Raw genomic sequence first — 23,186 nt, 5'->3', positions numbered from 1 at the left:
CACAGCGCCCGGCAGAAAGCTCACTCAGAGGCATGCACTGGTCATGCCAACAGGAACGAGCTGCAGCCAGCTTCCCGCAGCCGACAGAAGCCACGGCACATGCACCACCATGGACAGCCACGCTGGGGGACACGGTGTGGCGGGGTGCTGACCCCCACAGGCTGCGGCCCAGCAGAGGCGGCAAGAAAAACATCTTCCAACGGGTTCGTGCACGCACGTGCTTCCTGTGGGCTCCTTGCAAGGTGATCGCTTTCCCTGGTGAACAGTGAGGAGAGTTCTCATGGGAAGGAAACTCAGCACAGGGTTCCACCTGGTGTGGCAGGTACAGATACAGACCAGACTGTCCCAGCCAGCCGGGGCTCTCCCAGTCTAATCTTCATACATACTTTAAGTGAGGGCCACTGAAGGCACAGGTACACACCATGGCATCACTAAGCCACAACCCTGACCTAATGAATCTGAGGTTCAAAGATGCAGAAAGCTCATGAGGTCTGCCCATGCTTCACTGGTAACGGCAGTGGGCCACAGCTACGTCAAACCAAGGGAGCTTCTAAGGGACATGATTCAATGGGATACAAAGACAGAGGAAAAAAATCAGCTCAAAAGTTTGGTAGGTAAGCACCTAACAACTCTTTAAAATCCTTGAAAAATGTTTAAATATTTGTTTTTAAAATAGAGATGTCAACAACTTGGGTCCCTGTGTTAAGTGTACTGCATAGTCAGGGGACAGCATTTGAAGAATCCCCATCTGCTGAAAATTGAAACTTACCTGATCCTCCTGAAGGAACCTCTCCACGTTTCTGTACGCTTTTGTGTATTTGTGCTTAACAACAAGTTCACACCATCGATGGCGAACCTTAAGAAAGGAGAAAATCCAGTAAGCAAAAAACTGGTAGGTTTCCTTGGCCTAACAAGTTTAATGATGGAGAGCCTTTCCTGTTAGAAAAAGTTACTCTCTGAAGTATATTAACATTGTTGACACTTTTAAATTTCATTTTAATTTAATTTCTTTTACAAAGGAAGGAATCATGAGGTTCCTTCATGAGGAGGGCTGCCAGTCAACTTTAGGGGAAGAAGGTGCATGTTTCACTTAGGGGTTTTGATGTTTTTAAAGACCATTTTGCAAGATAATAGACAAATGCAAAACGTAACTGGGAAATTAAACACACATCCCTAGGCAGCCAGGCTGGTGCTCTGCCCTGCAGGATGCTGTCAACGAAGGTTTCCTTTACAAACCACAACTACTTAATTTCCTGCAATAACCGATTTGGTTCAGCGCTGGTGACTGCAACAATAAACACAGTAAAAGGAGGAAGACGCTGCTCTCCACATTCCTAAGGGGCAAAGCGCACCCTCTGAGGAGCTCAGGGTGCCTGCCGGAGGGGAAGGAAGGGGAGCAGCCCACCTTGACGCAGGCAGATCCTGCCACATGCCCACGAGTGTGGGCTGCAGGTCTGCACAACCTACTGAAAACACACAAGCTAAGTGTGGGTGCCCTTTAGTAAAGATACGTGACAAAAGGTTTACAAGCAGGAATTTGCCAGGAAACCCTCCCCCAAACCCTACAGACAATAGGGGAGCTGGATCCCAGCACTGGCTGCCTCTGCTGATAAGAGGCAGTCTCGCACCACCCCCCATCTCTAGGCACTTCAGACACATTCTTTACATGGAGATTCTACCTACATTTGGTTTAAGAATTCAGTCCTGGGCCATTTTCCACTGCATTAAAGCCCTCTCAATTAAATCCGGTGAGCAGTCCACCATTTTATACTCCATTATTGGTTCAACACTAGCCATACATGGAAGTGATTATGTGCATTTAAAAAATAAAAAAGCCTCCTTCCATCACTCTTTGTTTTTACTGCCTTTGAAAGAGGGAGACCCTTTATAGTAATCCATTTGTGGCAATAGTAAAATGTAAGCAATTTCAACATTTTGGCTGGGGCCCCTGTAAATTATATCATTACCCACTGATGGCCGGATCTCTTCTTTAATCCACCATAAACAGATTTACACACAAGCAATTAGGAATGAAATAAAGAAGCATCTTTTGGAAAGAATCCTTCCCCTAAGCTACAGTGCACTCTGAGACACGAGGGGGTTCTGGTGGTGGGCCCTTTGCTTACAGGCAGTCAGGCCCTTTGAACTTCTAAGAAAAGGATGCCAACAAACTTTTTATATTCACGAAGGAATTTCAGAGGCACATGGAAATGAGCTAATAGCCTTGGATCATCACAGCAAAAGGGAAGCAGGTTGGGCTGGACAGGTCTTGGAAATCTTTCTACCTTCAACAAAATGTTCTCTTTCCTATATAGCCAATAGAAATTAACACCATAAAAGGGAAAGGGTAGCCCTTAAAATATCTGGAGAAGAACAACTGAACAGAGCTCAGATACTGCACCAACCAGAGAAGAAGCTACCAGAACAACCAAATCCCCGCTCTCGTGCTTTGGTTTGAGTACCAAAGGCTGAGCACTGGGCAGAACCCAAATGGGCCCCTTGGATGCCTCCATTTCTCGTTTCTGTCCCAACTCACAGAAACCACCAGTCCCATCCACGCACCAGTGGATGTGTTGTGTCTTTTTGTTTGTGAGCTCTGTGAAAGGAGGAGGCCCCGGCAAGTCAGTGTGGCCCGGTGGGATGTCCGCCATGCGGCATGAGAGTCAGGGGACTGGGGCCACATGCTTTCACTTCTCACCATTGCACAGGGGGACAGCTGTACCAGCTTTTAGGAGAGACAAGCATAAGAGAACTCTTGTCAGCTTGACAGTGATCTAACGACTTGGATTTTGCAACCTGATCACACCAAGCCTTTGACAAGGACAGCGGTTTATCACTCCAAAACTTGGGGACACTATATTTTTTTAGATCTGATTTTGAGAATGGAGGTATTATTGGCCTCCCATTTTTTTTCTCCCTGTGCTCTCCTTCATCTTATTTACACATACAGAAATAACAAAGCATAAATTAGGGTCTGTTTCCTAGTAGGATAAGGTCCACAGAGGGGCAAAAGGCAGGGCCAGTCCCACTACAACGACTGGAAGAAGATCCAAGAGCTGAGCTGACTGAAAGAGGCTCTTTCACAACCAATATGAAGTCAGCATTTCCACTCCCCTTACTGTTAAAAATAGTTAGTTGTCACAATTAATAAGAGATCTAGTCTTCTGACCCCTGAAGGCTAACATGGCATCCAGGAAATACAGACCAACCCCTCTCTCCACCCCACAAAGAGCAGAAAAAACAACAAGCCTTTTCATTACAAAAGAATTAAACATAATTCAAAATTTCAATGACAGGATGTTTAAAAGACATCACAGAGATGCTGTGTGAGGCTGAGGGCCCAACAGATTATCTCTTGCTTGTGCCCAGGGTTTCTACTTCTCTTCGCATTTCTTTGAGAAACAAAGAAAATTTTTATCTTTTATCCTCTAAACTGTCCAGGACCCACAATTCGCAAGGCCACTTGTCACACCTGGAACGGGGGTCTTCCTGAAAAGCTGGCAGCAAAGTGACATTTGTCACAATTTCTCCCAGCAATATTTCCACGGTGGGCACTGATGGAATACCTCCTTTCTCCAGATCACTGAGAAACTTAAAAAAAAAATTCCTGACAGAGGTCACCACACACTTGTATCTAGCTCCTTCCTCTGCTGATAATGGAGGAAAGTGAAGTTCCCAGTGCTGGGAAGCATCAGAGAATTCAGAAGCAGAGGCAGGTCTCTAAGAAGAAAGCTGTCTGTTCTGTAGATCTGCTCTTCTTTATTTTCTAATTAGTTAATTAGTTAATGGTGGTAGTGGTCACCTTGTCTTTTAACTTCCTCAGTGTGGTGAAAAGTAAACACCACCACAAAAATACATCTGTGGGAACACCTGGGCCCAGCAGGCCTTCCACAGCGTCTATGGCCTCTTGACTCCGTTCATTTAGCGTCAGAGTTTCATGGGTGTATACATTACGCTAAAACCAATAAACACTTACACTTTGAATATTCACATTATTCCGCAATGTCTCAAGAGAGATAAAAAAATTTAATGACTTTTTCAACGGTGACTCAGATTCATAAAGTCATTCCAAACTCATGCTAGGAATCACCTGAAAGCCTCGAGCCAGCAAACACCTTAGCCCTGAATTCCAGCAACGGGGTATGGCCACAGACAGGTAAGGGGTAAGGGGTAAGGGGTAAGGGGCAAGGGCGAGGGACGGGGGAGCGGGTAGAAAAAGAATAAGAAATCTCGAGAAAATCAGAAAAGGGACGTTTCAGGAGTGGGAAGAGGCGGAGTTGCCCGTGGTGGCGAACAGGAGGGTCGGAGGACCTAGAGCACCAGCACCCTCGTTCCAGCCGCCCCAGAGCGTGCGGTGTCGCAGGGCACTGGAAGCCTTGCCTCTGGAGCACATGCCCATCTTTTCCTCACTGAGTCTTCAGTACAGACAGCAGCTGGTCTGGCCCACCTCCTGCCAGGACAGGAGTGCATCCACCGCCCACGCCACGCTGAAGGTTCCATAACACAAGCAAAGCATTTAGCAGTCCCTGGCACACGAATGAGGGGGGATGATGATGAAGAAAGGGAACGCGGGTCCCTGACTCTTGCAACAATGAAGATGTGCACACACAGGTGTGGCACCCATTATACTTTGGTCCAACAAAAATTACTTGGACTAATTAGAACACTTCTCAAAGTGTTCTGCTTAAGGGACATTGAACAGAAAAATGATACGGGTGGTTGCCTCAGTGCATGGGTGGGTTTTAAATTAGCAGTGCTAATTTACACCTTTGGAAATGAATTCCAGAAGTTTCCAGGTTTCCAAAGCCTCCATGAACAGAGGGTGAGGAGCGCACACATATCAATGCTCTCCCAGGAGTGCCCACTAATGCAATGGTTCTTTGGGGCTGGGGGCACATGGGAGGGTCTTAGAATTTGGGGTAGGAAGAAGGAAGGGTAAGCCTGCAGAAGCCCATTCATGTCAGACCCACGTTTGGTGATAGGACATTAAAACCCTCTTATATTTCATGTAACTGTAACTGCTCCAGGATGGGGGACCCCCGACCCACAGCAGGGACTCCACCAGGAGGATGGAGTATGGTGGTAACAGGCCCGAGCCACCTGGGAGACCTGAGCAGACATGTGTCCTGGGTATACAAAACACATTTTGCACATGATATGTATACATGTGTACACACACACACACACACACACACAAACAAAAGTTTCTTTTTTAATACTTTCCCTCACTATATGCAACCGCTGATAGTTACTGTTCTTCTTTCTTTATGCTGGCTGGCGACCTACTAAACTGATTTCATGACCCACTGGGTCCTGATCCAGAGCTGTCTCCCCAGGGCGGGGGCTAGAAGAGCCTCTGCCCCTGGGCTGCTGTGGGAACTGCCCCAGGTCACCGCAGCAAGCCTTAGGATTGTGACTCCCACACAGTAAGTGCTTGTCTTCTTAGCAGGAGTAGCATGTTTCTGGCTTTCATTTCCACTTCAAAAGTTCTATTTCTTGAATTTATAAAAACTTGATAGTATCAACTCCAAGGAAAAGTTTGTTAACTGGTGAAAACCGAAGGAGCAAGGTGCCTGTCAGGTGGGTGTTGAGGAGGTAAGGCACTGGCAGGGAGTGGGAAGCGGGAGGGAGAGGATGGGACAACACAGCCGAGGAAGAAGAGCCGGCCCGCCCTGCGCCTAGACTCAGGACTCTGAGACACTAGCGCCAGCGGGAGCCCGAAGAGGAAGCAGGGGCTCCTTCAGGGAGGGGCCTCCTCGAGGCCTGGGGGAGCTGGTACTTCTCATCCACCCTCGGGGAAGTATACCCAGGGACCAGGCACTTGGGAATTTTCCAAACCCGTCTGTAAAGACAGCCTTGCCCCAGCATCAGCTCCAGGCACATGGCATTTCTACCATTTCAAGAACGTTATCACTACCCAAGAGGCCCAGGCGAACTGAACGACTTCTGGCTGGCTCCTCTGATTTCCAGCAGTGCTGGAAAAGCGGGACCTGCCTTGTAGGGTCAAACCACAGCTCAGATTCAGGGACAAGTCCCACGATCCAATGGGCACCTCTGTGATATAACCACACGTACCTCTCACTTAATTGTTCCCTCCTGGGAAAGGAAAGAAAAACTGCTAACAGACAACCCCCCCACCAGCCCCCCAATCTCTTCAATCTGAGAATTTTAACACATCCAGAACCAACTCCTATTAAACTCTAGAACAGGGGTTGCCATTTTTTTCTGTCAAGGGCTATACACAGTGAGCATTTATGGCTTCTCACCCCATTTGCCCTTGTACCACAAGATCAGCCCTAGACAATATGTAAATGAGTGGGCGTGGCTATCTTCAGATAAAACTTTATTTACCAAAAAAAGGGCAGTGGGCTGGACCAGCCAGCTCTAGTTTGCTGACCCCTGATCTGAAAAGGAATCCCACGCCTTAGGCTGCCCGAGTGATGTGCTAACCCCCCAAATCCACCAGCACGACGCCAGAGAACACAGAGCTAGCTGGGAGGCTCTCACGAGCTGGCTCCGGCCAGCTTCTGCCCATTCTGGCCGGAAATCTAGGGTGTTCTTGAATGTGGGGACTTTTCTTTCCTCTGTGGACTGCAGTCCTCTGTACCGAAAAACCTGCTGCGGCATTCGTTTGGAAACAGAGCACCTCTTGGCCTACAGCCCAGCATGAATGCAAGGCGCCACTTGTGGGTAGGGGATCCAACACTGAGGAAATGCGAACTTTAGGAAGAATAATCCCCTCAACCAGGTCACTCCCAATCTCCCTCGCTGACCAGACGCTTCCTCTGCAAATCAATACACCCCCCAGACCCTGTGTTCATTAACACTTTACAATTCTCAATGCTCTTTTATACCTTTCATCTCAAGTTCCTTTTTTTTTTTTTTTGTCTTCAATTTTAGTGTGTTCTCCATGAAGCTACTTCAAAGAAATAATTCTTACATGAGAATGCTCCCCCACAAGCTGCTTATTATCTTATGGACTAATTTTCCAAAGGAGTTTTTAGACTTTCCTTAAACATAATTCTTCTTTCAATAAAAATGTAATCTGTAACTCCAGTACATATAAAGACATATTAGGGAGAAAAACATAAGTGGGTTATTCCAGCAGTTTAAATCAGTCCGGTAGAAAACATCTTAAATTAAACACTAAACCCCCTTGGCTGGGGGGTGCGGGGGGGCTGGGTTCCTTTGAGATGGAGTCTGCAAACCAGGGTCTTACAGAAGCCTAACTGTGCCTGAAGAGTAAGTGGAGTCGCAGAGGCTGAGCAGACGCGCTGCAGGGTTAGACAAAACAGCTCAGTGTTAACAACTTGGCTAACACCCCAAACCTGGTTCTGGCAGCCACTGTGCCATCAACAAAGCACATTACACAGTCAAGGTCGGACTCAGAAAATCAGCTGGGTTGCTTCTGTCACTGCAAGCCTGGAGCCAGGGTTTGTTTTGGCGCATACTCGCTGCCACGCTTGAAAAAGCACCTGTGGCTCCTGCACACAGCTGCTTCCCTTGCTTTATTTTTGAATAGTAAAAATTATAAGCAGGTAGCTTTACATATAAACAACATGGATATATTATTTTGTGTTTTTCCTTATTCTCCATTTGCTGCCGTTGGATTTACTAGCTTAGTGTGGCCCATATACTTTAACGTAATAACAACTGCAGGGCATCCCCTTATTAATATACTACAGTTCCACTAGTCTTTCAATCCTCTGACGATGCCAGAAAGTCCATCTCAATCAACTGTGTCCCAGAAAGTCCCAAAATGTGTTAATAGCCTTTAGCTTTTTACCAAGAAGGCTATGAGGGGTCAAGTCAACAGAGGTCAAGGACATCTGCTATGACACTAGATGGCACTGCTGTGGCCCCACCTCATCCAGCACACCCTAGGTTAGTGGAATGACCTGATATTGATATGTCCACATCCCGTAACTCACCTCTTGGGCCCAGAATTCCTCAGCTCCACCCGCTTCCCCATGGGTCACTCTCTCAGAGCTGTGTCTTACATCCTCTCCAGCCCAATGTTCTTTGAAACTGCTGTCTCCTTATTCAGTAGTTTATGTCTTTACTAACAATAAAGTGCAAGCTCAGTGAGAGCATGGGCCTGGGAGCCTTCAGGCTATCTCCAGGCCCTGTCTCAATGCCTGGCACATAAGTAGCTGCTTAATAAATGTTTCTGAATGAACGTACCATTTAAAAAACTCAGAATGCTTTTCAGCTACTTTGAAATTATAATGCACAGTTGGAAGCTGTAAAATGCTTTGAAGAATGCCACCCATCCTATTTATGACAGGAAGCACTCCTCTTTTTAAGTCCTTTTGATTTCAGAATTTACTGTTGAAGGGAAAAAAAAATCTGTCCAGGGAACACGATCTGGGAAGCCCATTAAACCTCATTTTGAGTTCCATTTTATAATCTGTAAACAGAAAGACCAAGGCTCATGGCTTTTGTGAGTTAGTAAGTCTAACACTGCAATAAACAAACCTACTTTTTCAATTTGTGTCCTTAACTTAGATTTAACGTTGCTTTAAAGTGGGTTTACTGCTGGTGAGCGAAGCCTGTCTGGCAGCCTGGGAGTGGGGAGGCCTTCCTAGAGCAGCTCCAGAACAGCCTTTCCAGCAAGTATTTCGTTTAGGGGCATCTATAACAGTCCAGGATGTCTCATCTGCTGATTCGCATGAGAAAAGATGAGGGCATAGTTGAGTGTACAGTTGTCACATAAAGATTTCCAACACTTCTCTTCTCCTTCTCTCTCTCACCTTACAGCTCCTTACTCTCAAAGGGCTGAGATCTTAACACTGTTTTAACTAAAGGGAATGAAAAGTTGCTCTGTGTACTGCCACAAAGCCAGGCTAGTAAACCCCCTTCGCCCTGACGTTAAGACAACAAACGAGGCAGCGGAGGCTCTCAGCTCTTTTTCAAGGGCTCTTCCTAACCTTGCTTGAGTCAGACCCAAAAGCTCTCTGCTCTATGTTAACTGGTTATAGCCGGTAATAACGGGTTTTACCAGTTATAACTAGAGCTGTGGCAACGTGCAAAACAGGGATCGTCCAAACCTGCTATCGGGATCATCACACCAAGTGTGCACGTGGAGAGTGACGGTGAGGATCCAAGGTGATGACAAACATCGAGTTTTATATGTTCTCTCAGGCAAATTCCAACCTTTCTTCCTTCTCCTATGTATATACTACTTCATTTAATGACATTAATGCTATTCAAGGCAGCTGGCTCCAAAAAGTAGAACTCAGTAGCCCATGTTGAGTCCACCCTGAAATACAGCACAGTGAGCCTTCCCTCCCTATCAAAACGGCACACTAAATGGTAAAACATTCCAATATGGAATTCCACCTCCTTTCCTCATTTCATTAACATACGACAGACACATGGCCTTTGCTGAAAAAAGGACTTTTACTGTTGGCAGAAAACTGACCACGGGTTACTTCCTCTGAGAAGCTCTGAAGGGACACCCGTGCTTTCTCTCCATTTCCTCAGGGGCGGACGTGACTGACTCCGGACGGCCTCACCAAGTCTGCCAAAAAGGTTCGCTCCCTCCTGAAGGGGTTTCCCTATAGCTTTAGTTATCCAATCACCTTATCCTGTCATATACTAGTCACTCTATTCCAGAATACCTGGAGATCCAGGAAATGTCATTCTCCAAAAAAATAAGTACTGGGTGTTAAGGATGAAGTGGTGAATAAAACAGACAAGATCCTGCCCTCTTTGAGCTTACAGTTCAATAGAAAGTCTAAGAAAAATCTAGTAAACAGGCAGGAGCAGACTCATGTTAGTGACAAACGCCCTGACAGGAGATAACAGGGTGCAATGAGGGCAATGGGAGTGACCCAGGGATGTAGTCAGGAGACTCCCTAAGAAAGGGCCACTCAAACTAAGAGACAAAGGAAGAAAAGACACCAACTGCTGAACGGGGCAGCCTAAGCTCAGTCGATTTCCAGCCTTACCACATGTTCCATGAAAAAATTCAACCCTCCCTTCCCCGTTTCTTCTTAGTGGCTATTTCTTCCAATACCTTCCTTACGGAAGCTAGAGAAATGGACTTTAAAAATTAAACCCGAAGACTTAAATGTAAGAGCTAAAACTATAAAACTCTTAGAAGAAGACACAGACATAAATCTTCTAGACATTGGATTAGGCACTGGTTTCCTAGATTTGACACCAAAAGCACAAGAAAAATAAGAAAATACAGGTGAATCGGATGGCTTCAAAATTAAAACTTCTGTGCTTCAAAGGACACTTTCAAGAATGTGAAAAGACAACCTAAGAAAATGAGAGAACATTTTTGCAAATCATATACCTGATAAGGGTCTTGTATCTAAAATATACAAAAAACTATTATAATTCAATAATAAAAAGAAAAACCTGTTTAAAAATGAGCAAAAGATCTGACTAGGCATTTTTCCAAAGATGTATAAATGGCCAATAAACAGACGAAAAGATGCTGACCATAATTAGTTAATAGGGAAATGAAAATCAAAACCACAATGAGAGGGGCCCCGTGCAGCGTCTATGCCTGGGAGAGGATGCTCTAGAGGCAGGGCTCCCTGTAGGAAGTTGCCACTCCCCTAGGGCACTGCTCCACGCTTCAGCCACCTCCTACCCTGGCTTTCTTTCACCACCACCCACTGTACTTTGTGTCTTGTCACTCCCGAGTCATCTTACCTCCAGTTTTCCAGAAAACAATTCGGATTTTCTTGTAATTCCTGTGCATTTCCGGTACTGCCGACAGAAGTAAACGCATGGATGAACGGGCTGAACAAAAATTCTGGAGGTTGGGAAGTTATGATCAACGCTAAGACCCAGCTCCACCCAATGGTCAGCAAGTTCCAGTGCTGGATGCCCCATGTCAAAGAACTAGCAAGACAGCAACACAACCCCTCCATTAGCAGAGAGGCTGCTCAAAATCATACTAAGTTCACAGACACCCCAAAACACACCACCAGATGCAGCCCAGCCCACCAGAAAGACAAGATCCAGCCCCACCCTCCAGAACACAGGCACCAGTCCCCTCAACCAGGAAGCCTACATAAGCCACTGAAACAACCTTAACCACTGAGGGCAGACACCAAAAGCAACGGGAACTACGAACCTGCAGCCTGCGAAAAGGAGACCCCAAGCACAGTAAGTTAAGCAAAATGAGAAGACAGAGAAATGTGCAGCAGATGAAGGAGCAAGGTAAAAACCCACCAGACCAAACAAATGAAGAGGAAATAGGCAGTCTACCTGAAAAAGAATTCAGAGTAATAATAGTAAAGATATCCAAAACCTTGGAAGTAGAATGGAGAAAATACAAGAAACGTTTAACAAGGACCTAGAAAAACTAAAGAGCAAACAATAATGAACAACACAATAAATGAAATTAAAAATTCTCTAGAAGGGATCAGTAGCAGAATAACTGAGGCAGAAGAACAGATAAGTGACCTGGAAGATAAAATAGTGGAAATAACTACCGTAGAGCAGAATAAAGGAAAAACAATGAAAAGAATTGAGGACAGTCTCAGAGACCTCTGGGACAACATTAAACGCACCAACTTTTGAATTATAGGGGGCCCAGAAGAAGAAGAGAAAAAGAAAGAGTCTGAGAAAATATTTGAAGAGATTATAGTTGAAAACTTCCCTAACATGGGAAAGGAAACAGTCAATCAAGTCCAGGAAGCGCAGAGAGTCCCATGCAGGATAAATCCAAGGAGAAACACGCCAAGACACATATTAATGAAACGATCAAAACTTAAATACCAAGAAAACATATTAAAAGCAGCAAGGGAAAAGCAACAAATAACATACAAAGGAATCCCCGTAAGGTTAACAGCTGATCTTTCAGGAGAAACTCTGCAAGCCAGAAGGCAGTGGCAGGACATATTTAAAGTGATGGAAGGGAAAAACCTACAACCAAGATTACTCTACCCAGCAAGGATCTCATTCAGATTCGATGGAGAAATTAAAACCTTTACAGACAAAACAAAAGTTAAGAGAATTCAGCACCACCAAACAAGCTTTACAACAAATGCTAAAGGAACTTCTCTAGGCAGGAAACACAAGAGAAGAAAAAGACCTGCAAAAACAAACCCAAAACAATTAAGAAAATGGTAATACGAACATACATATCAGTAATTACCTTAAATGTAAATGGATTACCATTTGGTCTTGTGTCCAACCAAAAGACAGAATGGCTGAATGGATACAAAAACAAGACCCATATATATGCTGTCTACAAGAGACCCACTTCAGACCTAGGGACACACACAGACTGAAAGTGAGGGGATGGAAAAAGATATTCCATGCAAATGGAAATCAAAAGAAAGCTGGAGTAGCAATTCTCGTATCAGACAAAATAGACTTTAAAGACTATTACAAGACACAAAGAAGGACACCACATAACGATCAAAGGATCAAACCAAGAAGATGACATAACACTTGTAAATATTTATGCACCCAACAAACAAGCATCACAATACATAAGGCAAACGATAACAGCCATAAAAGAGGAAATTGACAGTAACACAATCATAGTAGGGGACTTTAACACCCCACTTTCACCAATGGACAGATCATCCAAAATGAAAATAAATAAGGAAACACAAGCTTTAAATGATACATTAGACAAGATGGACTTAATTGATATTTATAGGACATTCCATCCAAAAACAACAGAATACACTTTCTTCTCAAGTGCTCATGAGGATTCTCCAGGATAGGTCTATCCTATTCTCCAGGACAGATCATATCTTGGGTCACAAATCAAGCCTTGGTAAATTTAAGAAAACTGAAATCGTATCAAGCATCTTTTCTGACCACAACGCTATGACACTAGGTATCAATTACAGGAAAAATACTGTAAAAAATACAAACGCATGGAGGCTAAACAATACGCTACTAAATAACCAAGAGATCACTGAAGAAATCAAAGAGGAAATCAAAAAATACCTAGGAACAAATGACAATGAAAACACGACGACCCAAAACCTATGGGATGCAGCAAAAGCAGTTCTAAGAGGGAAGTTTATAGCAGTACAATCCTACCTCAAGAAACAAGAAAAATCTCAAATAGACAACCTAACCTTACACCTAAAGCAGTTAGAGAAAGAAGAACAAAAAAACCCCCCAAAGTTAGCAGAAGGAAAGAAATCGTAAAGATCAGATCAGAAATAAATGAAAAAGAAATGAAGGAAACGATAGCAAAGATCAATAAAACTAAAAGCTGCTTCTTTGAGAAGGTAAACAAAATTGATAAACCATTAGCCAGACTCATCAAGAAAAAAAGGGAGAAGACTCAAATCAACAGAATTAGAAATGAAAAAGGAGAAGTAACAACTGACACTGCAGAAATACAAAGGATCATGAGAGATTACTGCAAGCAACTCTACGCCAATAAAATGCACAACCTGGAAGGAATGGACACATTCTTAGAAAACCACAACCTTCCGAGACTGAACCAGGAAGAAACAGAAAATATAAACAGACCAATCACAAGCACTGAAATTGAAACTGTGATTTAAAATCTTCCAACAAACAAAAGCCCAGGACCAGATGGCTTCACAGGTGAATTCTATCAAAAATTTGGAGAAGAGCTAACACCTATCCTTCTCAAACTCTTCCAAAATATAGCAGAGTGAGGAACACTCCCAAACTCATTCTACGAGGCCACCATCAATCTGATACCAAAACCAGACGAAGATGTCACAAAAAAAAGTAAGCTATAGGCCAATATCACTGATGAACATAGATGCAAAAATCCTCAACAAAATACTAGCAAACAGAATCCAACAGCACATTAAAAGGCTCATACACCATGATCAAGTGTGGTTTATCCCAGGAATGCTAGGATTCTTCAATATATGCAAATCAATCAATGTGATAAATGATATTAACAGATTGAAGGAGAAAAACCATATGATCATCTCAACAGATGCAGAAAAAGTTTTTGACAAATATCAACACCCATTTATGATAAAAACCCTCCAGAAAGCAGGCAGAGAGGGAACCTACCTCAACATAATAAAGACCATATGTGACAAACCCACAGCCCACATCGTCCTCAATGGTGAAAAACTGAAACCATTTCCTCTAAGATCAGGAACAAGACAAGGGTGCCCACTCTCACCACTATTATTCAACATAGTTTTGGAAGTTCTAGCCACAGAAATCAGAGAAGAAAAAGAAATAGAAGGAATCCAAATTGGAAAAGAAGAAGTAAAACTGTCACTGTTTGCAGATGACATGATACTATACATAGAGAATCCTAAAGATGCTACCAGAAAACTACTAGAGCTAATCAATGAATTTGGTAAAGTAGCAGGATACAAAATTAATGCACAGAAATCTCTGGTATTCCTATACACTAATGAAGAAAAATCTGAAAGAGAAATTAAGGAAACACTCCCATTTACCACTGCAATACAAAGAATAAAATACCTTGGAATAAACCTACCTAAGGAGACAAAAGATCTGTATAAAGAAAACTATAAAACACTGATGAAAGAAATTAACGATGATACAAACAGATGGAGAGATATACCACATTCTTAGACTGGAAGAATCAACACTGTGAAAATGACTCTACTACCCAATCTATGGATTCAATGCAATCCCTATGAAACTACCAATGGTTATTTTTCACATAACTAGAACAAAAAATTTCACAATTTGTATGGAAACACAAAAGACCCCAAATAGCCAAAGCAATCCTGAAAAAAGAAAAACAGAGCTGGAGAAATCAGGCTCCCTGACTTCAGACTATACTACAAAGCTACAGTAATCAAGACAGTATGGTACTGGCGCAAAAACAGAAATATAGATCAATGGAACAGGATAGAAAGCCCAGAGATAAACCCATGCACATATGGTCACCTTATCTTTGATAAAGGAGGCAAGAACATATAATGGAGAAAAGACAGCCTCTTCAATAAGTGGTGCTGGGAAAACTGGATAGCTACATGTAAAAGAATGAAATTAGAACACTTCCTAACACCATACACAAAAATAAACTCAAAATGGATTAAAGACCTAAATGTAAGGCCAGACACTCTAAAACTCTTAGAGGAAAACATAGGCAGAACACTCTATGACATAAATCACAGCAAGATCCTTTTTGACCCACCTCCTAGAGAAATGGAAATAAAAACAAAAATAAACAAATGGGACCTAATGAAACTTAAAAGCTTTTGCACAGCAAAGGAAACCATAAGCAAGATGAAAAGACAACCCTCAGAATGGGAGAAAGTATCTGCAAATGAAGCAACTGACAAAGGATTAATCTCCAAAATATACAAGCAGCTCACACAGCTCAATATCAAAAAAACAAACAACCCAATCCAAAAATGGGCAGAAGACCTAAATAGACATTTATCCCAAGAAGATATACAGAGTACCAACAAACACATGAAAGGATGCTCAACATCACTAATCATTAGAGAAATGAAAATCAAAACTACAATGAGGTATCACCTCACACCGGTGAGAATGGCCATCATCAAAAACTCTACAAACAATAAATGCTGGAGAGGGTGTGGAGAAAAGGGAACCCTCCTGCACTGTTGGTGGGAATGTAAATTGATACAGTCACTATGGAGAACAGTATGGAGGTTCCTTAAAAAACTAAAAATAGAACTACCATATGACCCAGCAATCCCACTACTGGGCATATACCCAGAGAACACCATAATTCAAAGAGACATGTACCACAGTGTTCACTACAGCACTATTTGCAATAGCCAGGACATGGAAGCAACCTAAGTGTCCATCGACAGATGAATGTGGCACATATATACAATGGAATATTTCTCAGCCATAAAAAGAAACGAAATTGAGTTATTTGTAGTGAGGTGGATGGACCTAGATAAAGTCTGTTATACACAGTGAAGTCAGTTAGAAAGAAGAAAACAAATACCATATGCTAATACATATATATGGAATCTAAAAAAAAAAAAACGTTCTGATGAACCTCGGGGCAGGACAGGAATAAAGACGCAGACGTAGAGAATGGACTTGAGGACATGGGTCGAGGGAAGGGTAAGCTGGGACAAAGTGAGAGAGTGGCATGGACATATATACACTACCAAATGTAAAACAGATAGCTAGTGGGAAGCAGCTGCATAGCACAGGGAGATCAGCTCGGTGCTTTGTGACCACCTAGGGCGGTGGGATAGGGAAGGTGGGAGGGAGACGCAAAAGGGAGGGGATATGGGGATACATGTATACATATAGCTGATTCACTTTGTTATACAGCAGAAACTAACACAACATTGTAAAGCAATTATACTCCAATAAAGATGTTTAAAAACAAAAAACAAAAAAAACCACAATGAGATAGGTCTTCACACCCAGTAGGATGGCTAAAATGAAAGACAGACAATAACAAATATTGACAAGGATAAAGAAACACTGGAACCCTCATACACTGCTGGTAAAGATGTAAAATGGTGCTCTGGAAAACAGTCTGGCAGTTCCTTAAAAAGTTAAACAAACTAACAAACATATAAGCCAGCAATTCTACTCCTTAGGTTAAGTCCCAAAAGAAGTGAAAATTTACGTCCACACAAAACACTGCACCCAAATGTTCATAGCAGCATTACACATAACAGCCACAAAATCCAAATGTCTATCAACTGATGAACAGTTAAACAAAAGGGGTTTACCTATACCATCAAAAGTATTTGGAAATAAAAAGCAAAGAAGTATTGATACGTGCAAAACATGGATGATTCCTGAAGACAGTATGCTAAGTGAAAAGAAGCCATTCACAAAAGGTGTATGTGATCCCATTTACATGAAAGTCCAGAGTAAGCAAATCTGTAGACACAGAAAGATTAGTCTGGTTGCCAAGGACTGGAGTGCGGGGGGAGATGGGAATGACAACTAAAGGGTACAGGGTTTCTTTGGGATCGGATGATGAACACATTCTACAATTGACTGTGGTGATGGTTACACAGCTCTGTGAATACATACTAAAAACTACTGTTGTGCACTTCGAAATGGGTGAATTGTATGGTATATGAATTATTTCTCAAAAAACGTTGATATTAAAAACAACCCTAGAGTCAAGCTGGGGGAGGCGATTTCAGGAAATGGTACTACTGTACGCAGTCAATTCCTGAGGAGACTGCCTGCTGTCCTGACAGTGAAGCCAGGGGGACAAGCCTGCTCTGGGCTGCTGCTGCTGGCTGGCTGCTCTCCCCAGTGCCTGTAGATCTCCACGCTCAGCGTGGTCATCTGCTCCTACCCACAGAGGGGCACGATCAGTTGGTCTATGGAACACAATTCCATGTGGTTCAAAGCTGCAGCAAAGCAACATGTAGACCAAGTAGCTTTAAAAATCATTTTTAGTGCCACCCCATAAAGTCTGCTGATCTTTAAATGTCATACCCTGACAAACATACACATTACCATCATTTGCACATAAACGGGGGTCCTTTCATTTTTTAAAACAATTTGAATTCAGTACAATTGCTTTCTCTTGGCTATCAGGTACCAGCACAAACATTCGCCCATAAGAGGCATAAGCTGCCAGGGAATCCTGTGGGATCTATGGAGCACCACCTCCTCCCTAAAGGGCAGGTTCAGGGACCATACTTCGGCCGCTGACGCTGTGGGAGGCTCCCACAGACTATAGGAATAGCTCATTTTATCTACAGCCTGAAGGTTCCACAGCTTGAAGGCCAGAGAGAGCGAACTCTCAAATCCTGGTGTACCATGGAACTAGAGAGCAAAGGAGGGTGCACCGGAAAGGCACCAGAGGGAAGAAGAGCAATCTGGAAAGATATTTTGGCAAAAGTGAGCCCTCTATTTTAGGGCACTGAAGGCAAACTTTACATGGGAATATGACTCTATAATTGTGAAAGAAAATGGCAGTGGCTCACAGACAACTGTGTGCTTTTTTGGGGTGTGGATTTCAGTACAGAACTCTAATACAAAAATAAATAAACTATTGATGGAGGTATAAAGAACCCAGAAACACCAATAAAACCCCACATGTTGATTTTACTCACAACAACATTAAAGACAAAAGGAATAGGAGACGTAGCTGGGTTTGGGGCACTATCAAAAGAAGCGCGTCAGGGCAATGTTATTTATAACCCAAAAAAATGTGTACATCTCCACATCTTTCTGAGAAAATCTGTACAGACTTGGGGGGGGGGGACATACACAGATGGCAAGAGGTGATAATGCCCCTTAAATCTCCAAATATCTATACAGTAGGACGTGCTGCTAAGTACAGTGGAAGAAAGAATGGCAAAGAATAAGCAACCAGGGACTTTTCTAATAAAGTCTGGCTGAACCTGTAGCTAAAAGCCCGCCATTAAATGCTCTTTTCCTCTTTTATTTAACAGATAAATTCTAAATGTTTTGACTGATTATAATTGTTTACTTAAAAGGTCTTTTTAGAAAAATTAGGCAGATTATGCCACAAGTGGCTCATTTCTTCTTTAAACAAACATCTGATCAGCCACAATGTCCTGTAACAATTCAAGGTAAATAAAACGCAGGCCCTGGCCTCAGGAACACTCATCTAAAAACAAACAAACAAAAAAAACAAAGAAAAAAACAAAGTCCTTTGTCATTTTAGATCAGTTTTCAAAAATCCTTGTATCACTGTATAAAGCAATGGAGACTTTTTTGTTACAAGGTTTCCACAGAAAAATTCTAGGGGCACTGAACTGAATAACAAAGAAAGAAAACTCCAAGGAAGAAATATCTAGAGATATCTTCCTGACTTTGAAGAAATGTTCTAAAGCAGTAAATGTTTCATAAACCAAATACAACAAAGAAAAAAATACACAAGTATAACTAAAGAATTATATAAGAGCTTTTTATCCCACATTATAAAAGGCACATGTTTTAAAAATCCCAATATGTCTAAGCAACCAAAGAAAATCACCCCAATCCCTTTTATCAATCCATACCCTGCCCAGCTTTCCAAACTCTACAAATTACAATGCTGTGTCAAAATGACAGCTGCGTCCCTCACCAGCACTGTTTTAGCTTTTTAAAAAATGGATATTAAGTCACACTACTTATAGGTCACATCCTAAAGTTCAGATCCATCAATGTTTGACCCTCTGATTTGCAACCTGAGCTTGACCATGTCAAGGAGCCAAGAAGCCAGACCCCTTGTCCCTGGGAAGAAATTGTGACAAAACGGCCCAATGTTGGATATGGCAGGTGTCAACCTGCCTTTCTGAAAGCTCTCATTCCATCTGGCTCCTTGTATTTTACCCTAGAAAACCACTTTGCTAATTGCACCACACAGTTCCAACCCTCCACAACGGTCTCCTTTTTTTTTTTTTTGTCTGCGTTGGGTCTTTGTTGCTGCACGAGGACTTTCTTTGGTTGAGGCGAGCGGGGGCTACTCTTCGTTGCGGTGCATGGGCTTCTCTTTGCGGTGACTTCTCTTGTTGCGGAGCACGGGCTCTAGGCGTGCAGGCTTCAGTAGTTGTGGCAAGCGGGCTTCAGTAGTTGTGGCTCACGGGCTCTAGAGCGCAGGCTCAGTAGTTGTGGCACACGGGCTTAGCTGCTCCACGGCATGTGGGATCTTCCAGGACCAGGGCTCGAACCTGTGTCCCCTGCACCAGCAGGCGGATTCTTAACCACTGCGCCACCAGGGAAGCCCCAACAGTCTCCTTTTTATGTTCAATCTGAAAACCTGCCTCCTGGTGCACTGTTCCACAATGGTGCCTCCTGACACTGCTGGGCAGTGACCTGGGGAAGCCTGGGGATATGCATGCCCCCAAGACAGACTCCAAAAGGGAAGGAGGGGAGGAAGAGGTGCCCACCAAGGGGGCTGGGGCCGGCGCTCTGGCACTGCTTCTACGCTTGGGCCCTGGTGACCCTGCACAGCCCTGCGGTCCTGCAGGGGCCGTGGCGCCAGCCCGGCAGGCTGCCCTCACACACCGCCGTGATGACAGGACCTGATGTCAGCAAGGCTGGTTTCTGCCTTTGTGCTACTTAGATTCTGCATCGAGGTGTACCAAAGGGGAAGGAGGCACCAAGTTCAGCACACTGCGCTTTACTAAATATAAACTGTTGAGCACCCTGAAGTGGCAACAGAGCCCACTGAGATTACATCTAACCTCTCCTCTAAACTCTTCCTGTGAGGAGCACAAAATAGAAATGTTTTATTTTGTAGCCAGAACACTACAGAAAAGCAGCCAGGGGAGAAAAGGGGAGTGCTGAGCCCCTGAACGGACGACAGGGAACGGACCCTGAACACTGTGCAGAAGACGACGGGCATCATGACCAGAAGGAGTTTTAGCATAAAGGGAATGGGCAGAATCACAGCTACAGATCAGTCTTAGATTTTAAACATATGATAACCTGACTAAACCTTTATTCTCCGCCCTTCCAGTATGCCTCTCCAGAGGTCGGTTGATAACGGAGTCTTCTCAGTTCACAGAAACTATGCTTTTGGCCCAAATGAAATTCAGAAATGAGCATCGGAGCTGTCAGACTTTTGTGGGCCTGCAATCATGCCTTCCACTTGTGGACTTCAAATAAATGCTGTGGTATTTTCTTTTCAAATAAACAATGAGTTCTCTTACTGACAAGTATTAAAATCCACCCCCTCCCCCTGCATATGTAAAACCCACCAAGGGAGGTGGCCAGTTTACGTGGTTTTCAAGGGCTCTTCCACCTGCGCCAGAGGAAAGGCAGTGGTGAGGGAAAGGCCTGCAAGGTTGGATGTTCTTCCATTTGCAATCAACCTTGAAAGTGTCCTTTTCAGAGCAGAATGCAGACAGATGCTGGCATGGCTTTCTCTGGGTACTAGTGGTAAAACAGATTTGTCCTCACTCACTCACCTGTTTCCTTAGATTTACTTGCTACTACTACTTTATTTTGCAATTCCTTCTTTTTCTTCCATGTGAAACATTTTGTTTTCACCTCCCCCAGGGTTACATTCTTTGGAGCCCTGAGAGAATACAGCCGGCTCAGGGTGGCCCCTAAATGTAGTTAACCATGTTCTAGCTAGTCCACTCTGTATTGTAACCACCAGGCACTTCATTAGATGAGATGAAAAAATTGCCTTTTGTGGTCGGTTGCTGCTTTAGAGCAGTGGTTCTTAACCAAGATGACTTTATCCCCCAGAAGATATTTGGCAATGTCTGGAGACACTTCTGATTGCCCAAACAGGGGTGGGGTGGGGAAGGGAGAGAACTGCTATTGGCATCGCAGGGAAAAAAACGGGGGGTGTGATACATCATCCAATGCACAGGACACCCCACAGCAGAGAATTATCCACTCCAAAATATCTGTAATGCTGAGGTAGAGAAACCTTGGTTTAGGGCAAACCACCCTATACCCCACCCCACCAAAAAAGCCGCCAAGACCCCAGATTAAGAACTCTGTGACCAGATGCTCAGGGGCTCCTAACAGTTGGTAGCTTGTACTTCTTGTCTCTCTTTCTCACTGCCAGTCCTGACAGATTAAAGAGACAATTCAAAGGTTGTTTGAGCTAAATAAAATTTGACCATTTCACACCAAACGAGAGACTGTGAATCTTATATGACAAGAAATTATGCTAAAACTTCTCCTCATGGTGTTAACAATCCCATGAAGAGGGGGTTTATGGCTCCATTTTAATCCTGAGGAGACAGAGGCTCAGGGACGTTGGCCACAAGTCTGAAGGCAGGAAGCTGGTGAGGACTGTGAGATCGTCCTGTTCCACATTTTCCAAACTGTGGGCTGCGACTCGTTAGTGGGTCACAAAATCAATTTGCTGCATCACAATGCACATTTTTAAAGAAAATAAAATAGGAAATAATAGCAAATATAAGAGTAAAAACAGTTTCGTAGAGCCGTTTTTGCCAGTTGGCTGTGGTCAAAAAGGCTGATAGCCAGCAGTCTAGTCCCGGTACTGCTGTGCAGACGAGGAAAAAGGGGCCCGGGAGGGTGGGCAACTTGTAAGTGGCCACCAGCCATTTGGGGACCTGGGACCAAGTCCAACATTTTGCTAAGCTGATGCCTCTGCCAGTACCAGGTGCACGGCCTGGGTGTCTAGAGGGGATGGAGACCTGGAAGGGCAGTACCCCTGAGCAAAGACTGGGGCGTGGAGCCAGGGCAAGATGGAGACACTGTGCCCACCCCTTCCCACCCCAACCTAACCCAGGAGGCCTCTTCCTTTCAACCAACAGTACTTTCCCAAATACAGTGAGGGGGAGACCTGGTGCTGGTAGTGGCCTCTCCCAGAAAACTGAATTTCTGGCTCAACCTACCAACTGAAACATCAGAGCAGAGCATGGTACCGTGGGGACCATTTTGACTAACATCCACCACTCCCATCTGAGCCAGATGAGACAGGGAGTGGCTGCTTCCAAATTTTCTGAAATTTCACCTGAGAGGTGCCCCAGTTTTGAAGTGTTCAACTGTAGTCTGTAGAAATAGTTGCTTCAAGGTCAGTCGTGGGGCTCTTGGGGAAAAAGGTCACAGAGCCAAGTTGAGTGGAGCCTCTCTTCATTAACATAGGAAAGCTATTTTTGAGGCTTAGGAGACCTGGTAAAGCGGGCTGGAAATTCATTATTTTAAAAAAAGGATCTCAGAAAATACCTTTTGTTTGAAGAATCAGTTGTTTAACATGTTTTAAAACCTTTTGGGTCTTTATTGGAACCAATATGCTCGGAAACTGTAGACAATGTATTCCTATGAACTAAGTTTCCCTTTCAGTTCATTTTCTGACCTGGTTAAAGCAGCCCAGCAATATGGCTAGAGGCGTCTTTGATTCAGGAGGTAAAAGATGGTAACTACTCCTGTAGTCAGTGTTACTTTCCAGGCTAAGGAATACAAACGTTCCTCCTCCAAAGCCCCACTTTTCACATGGTGGCAACAAGAGTGGCCAGACAAGGCACAAAATGGCCTAACATGACATGCATTACTGTACCCAGCTTATTACATCTGTCCTCATGCACTTTTCCTTTAAGATTCTGAACACAAGGTGTCCCTCCCTGCAGGGCAGACTTGTGCATTCACACCACATGTGATGCAGGCACACGGAGGACAAGGGGCGCGTAACATGGAACAGCGTTCCCCTGACACACAAACAGCTGGCAAAGAACATCACCCGCCTGGTCGCCATGCTCGGAAATCCTGACCAACAGATTGGACATTCTGTGAATACAACCGGAAACACAGAAGCAACACAACTAATACAAATATTGAGCTACACAAAGAGCATCATTAAAATACACTTC

The 23,186-nt window shown here is 43.8% G+C and overlaps 1 protein-coding gene across 4 annotated transcripts in view; it reads right to left on the bottom strand.

The window, feature by feature from the left end:
* Window positions 1–23,186, bottom strand: part of AOPEP (aminopeptidase O (putative)) — a 424,069-nt gene that overhangs the window by 5,626 nt on the left and 395,257 nt on the right. For all 4 annotated transcript variants that reach the window (XM_061200580.1, XM_061200581.1, XM_061200578.1 and 1 more), the window contains one exon: window positions 770–856. In XM_061200580.1, the coding sequence (XP_061056563.1) occupies window positions 770–856 (87 nt within the window). The remainder of the gene's footprint in view (window positions 1–769; window positions 857–23,186) is intronic.

This window comes from Eubalaena glacialis, chromosome 9 (genome assembly GCF_028564815.1).
Source record: "Eubalaena glacialis isolate mEubGla1 chromosome 9, mEubGla1.1.hap2.+ XY, whole genome shotgun sequence".
Classification (NCBI taxonomy): Eukaryota; Metazoa; Chordata; class Mammalia; order Artiodactyla; family Balaenidae; genus Eubalaena; species Eubalaena glacialis.
The sequence above is the reverse complement of the archived record's forward strand: the minus strand, read 5'-3'. Positions and strand labels throughout refer to the sequence as shown.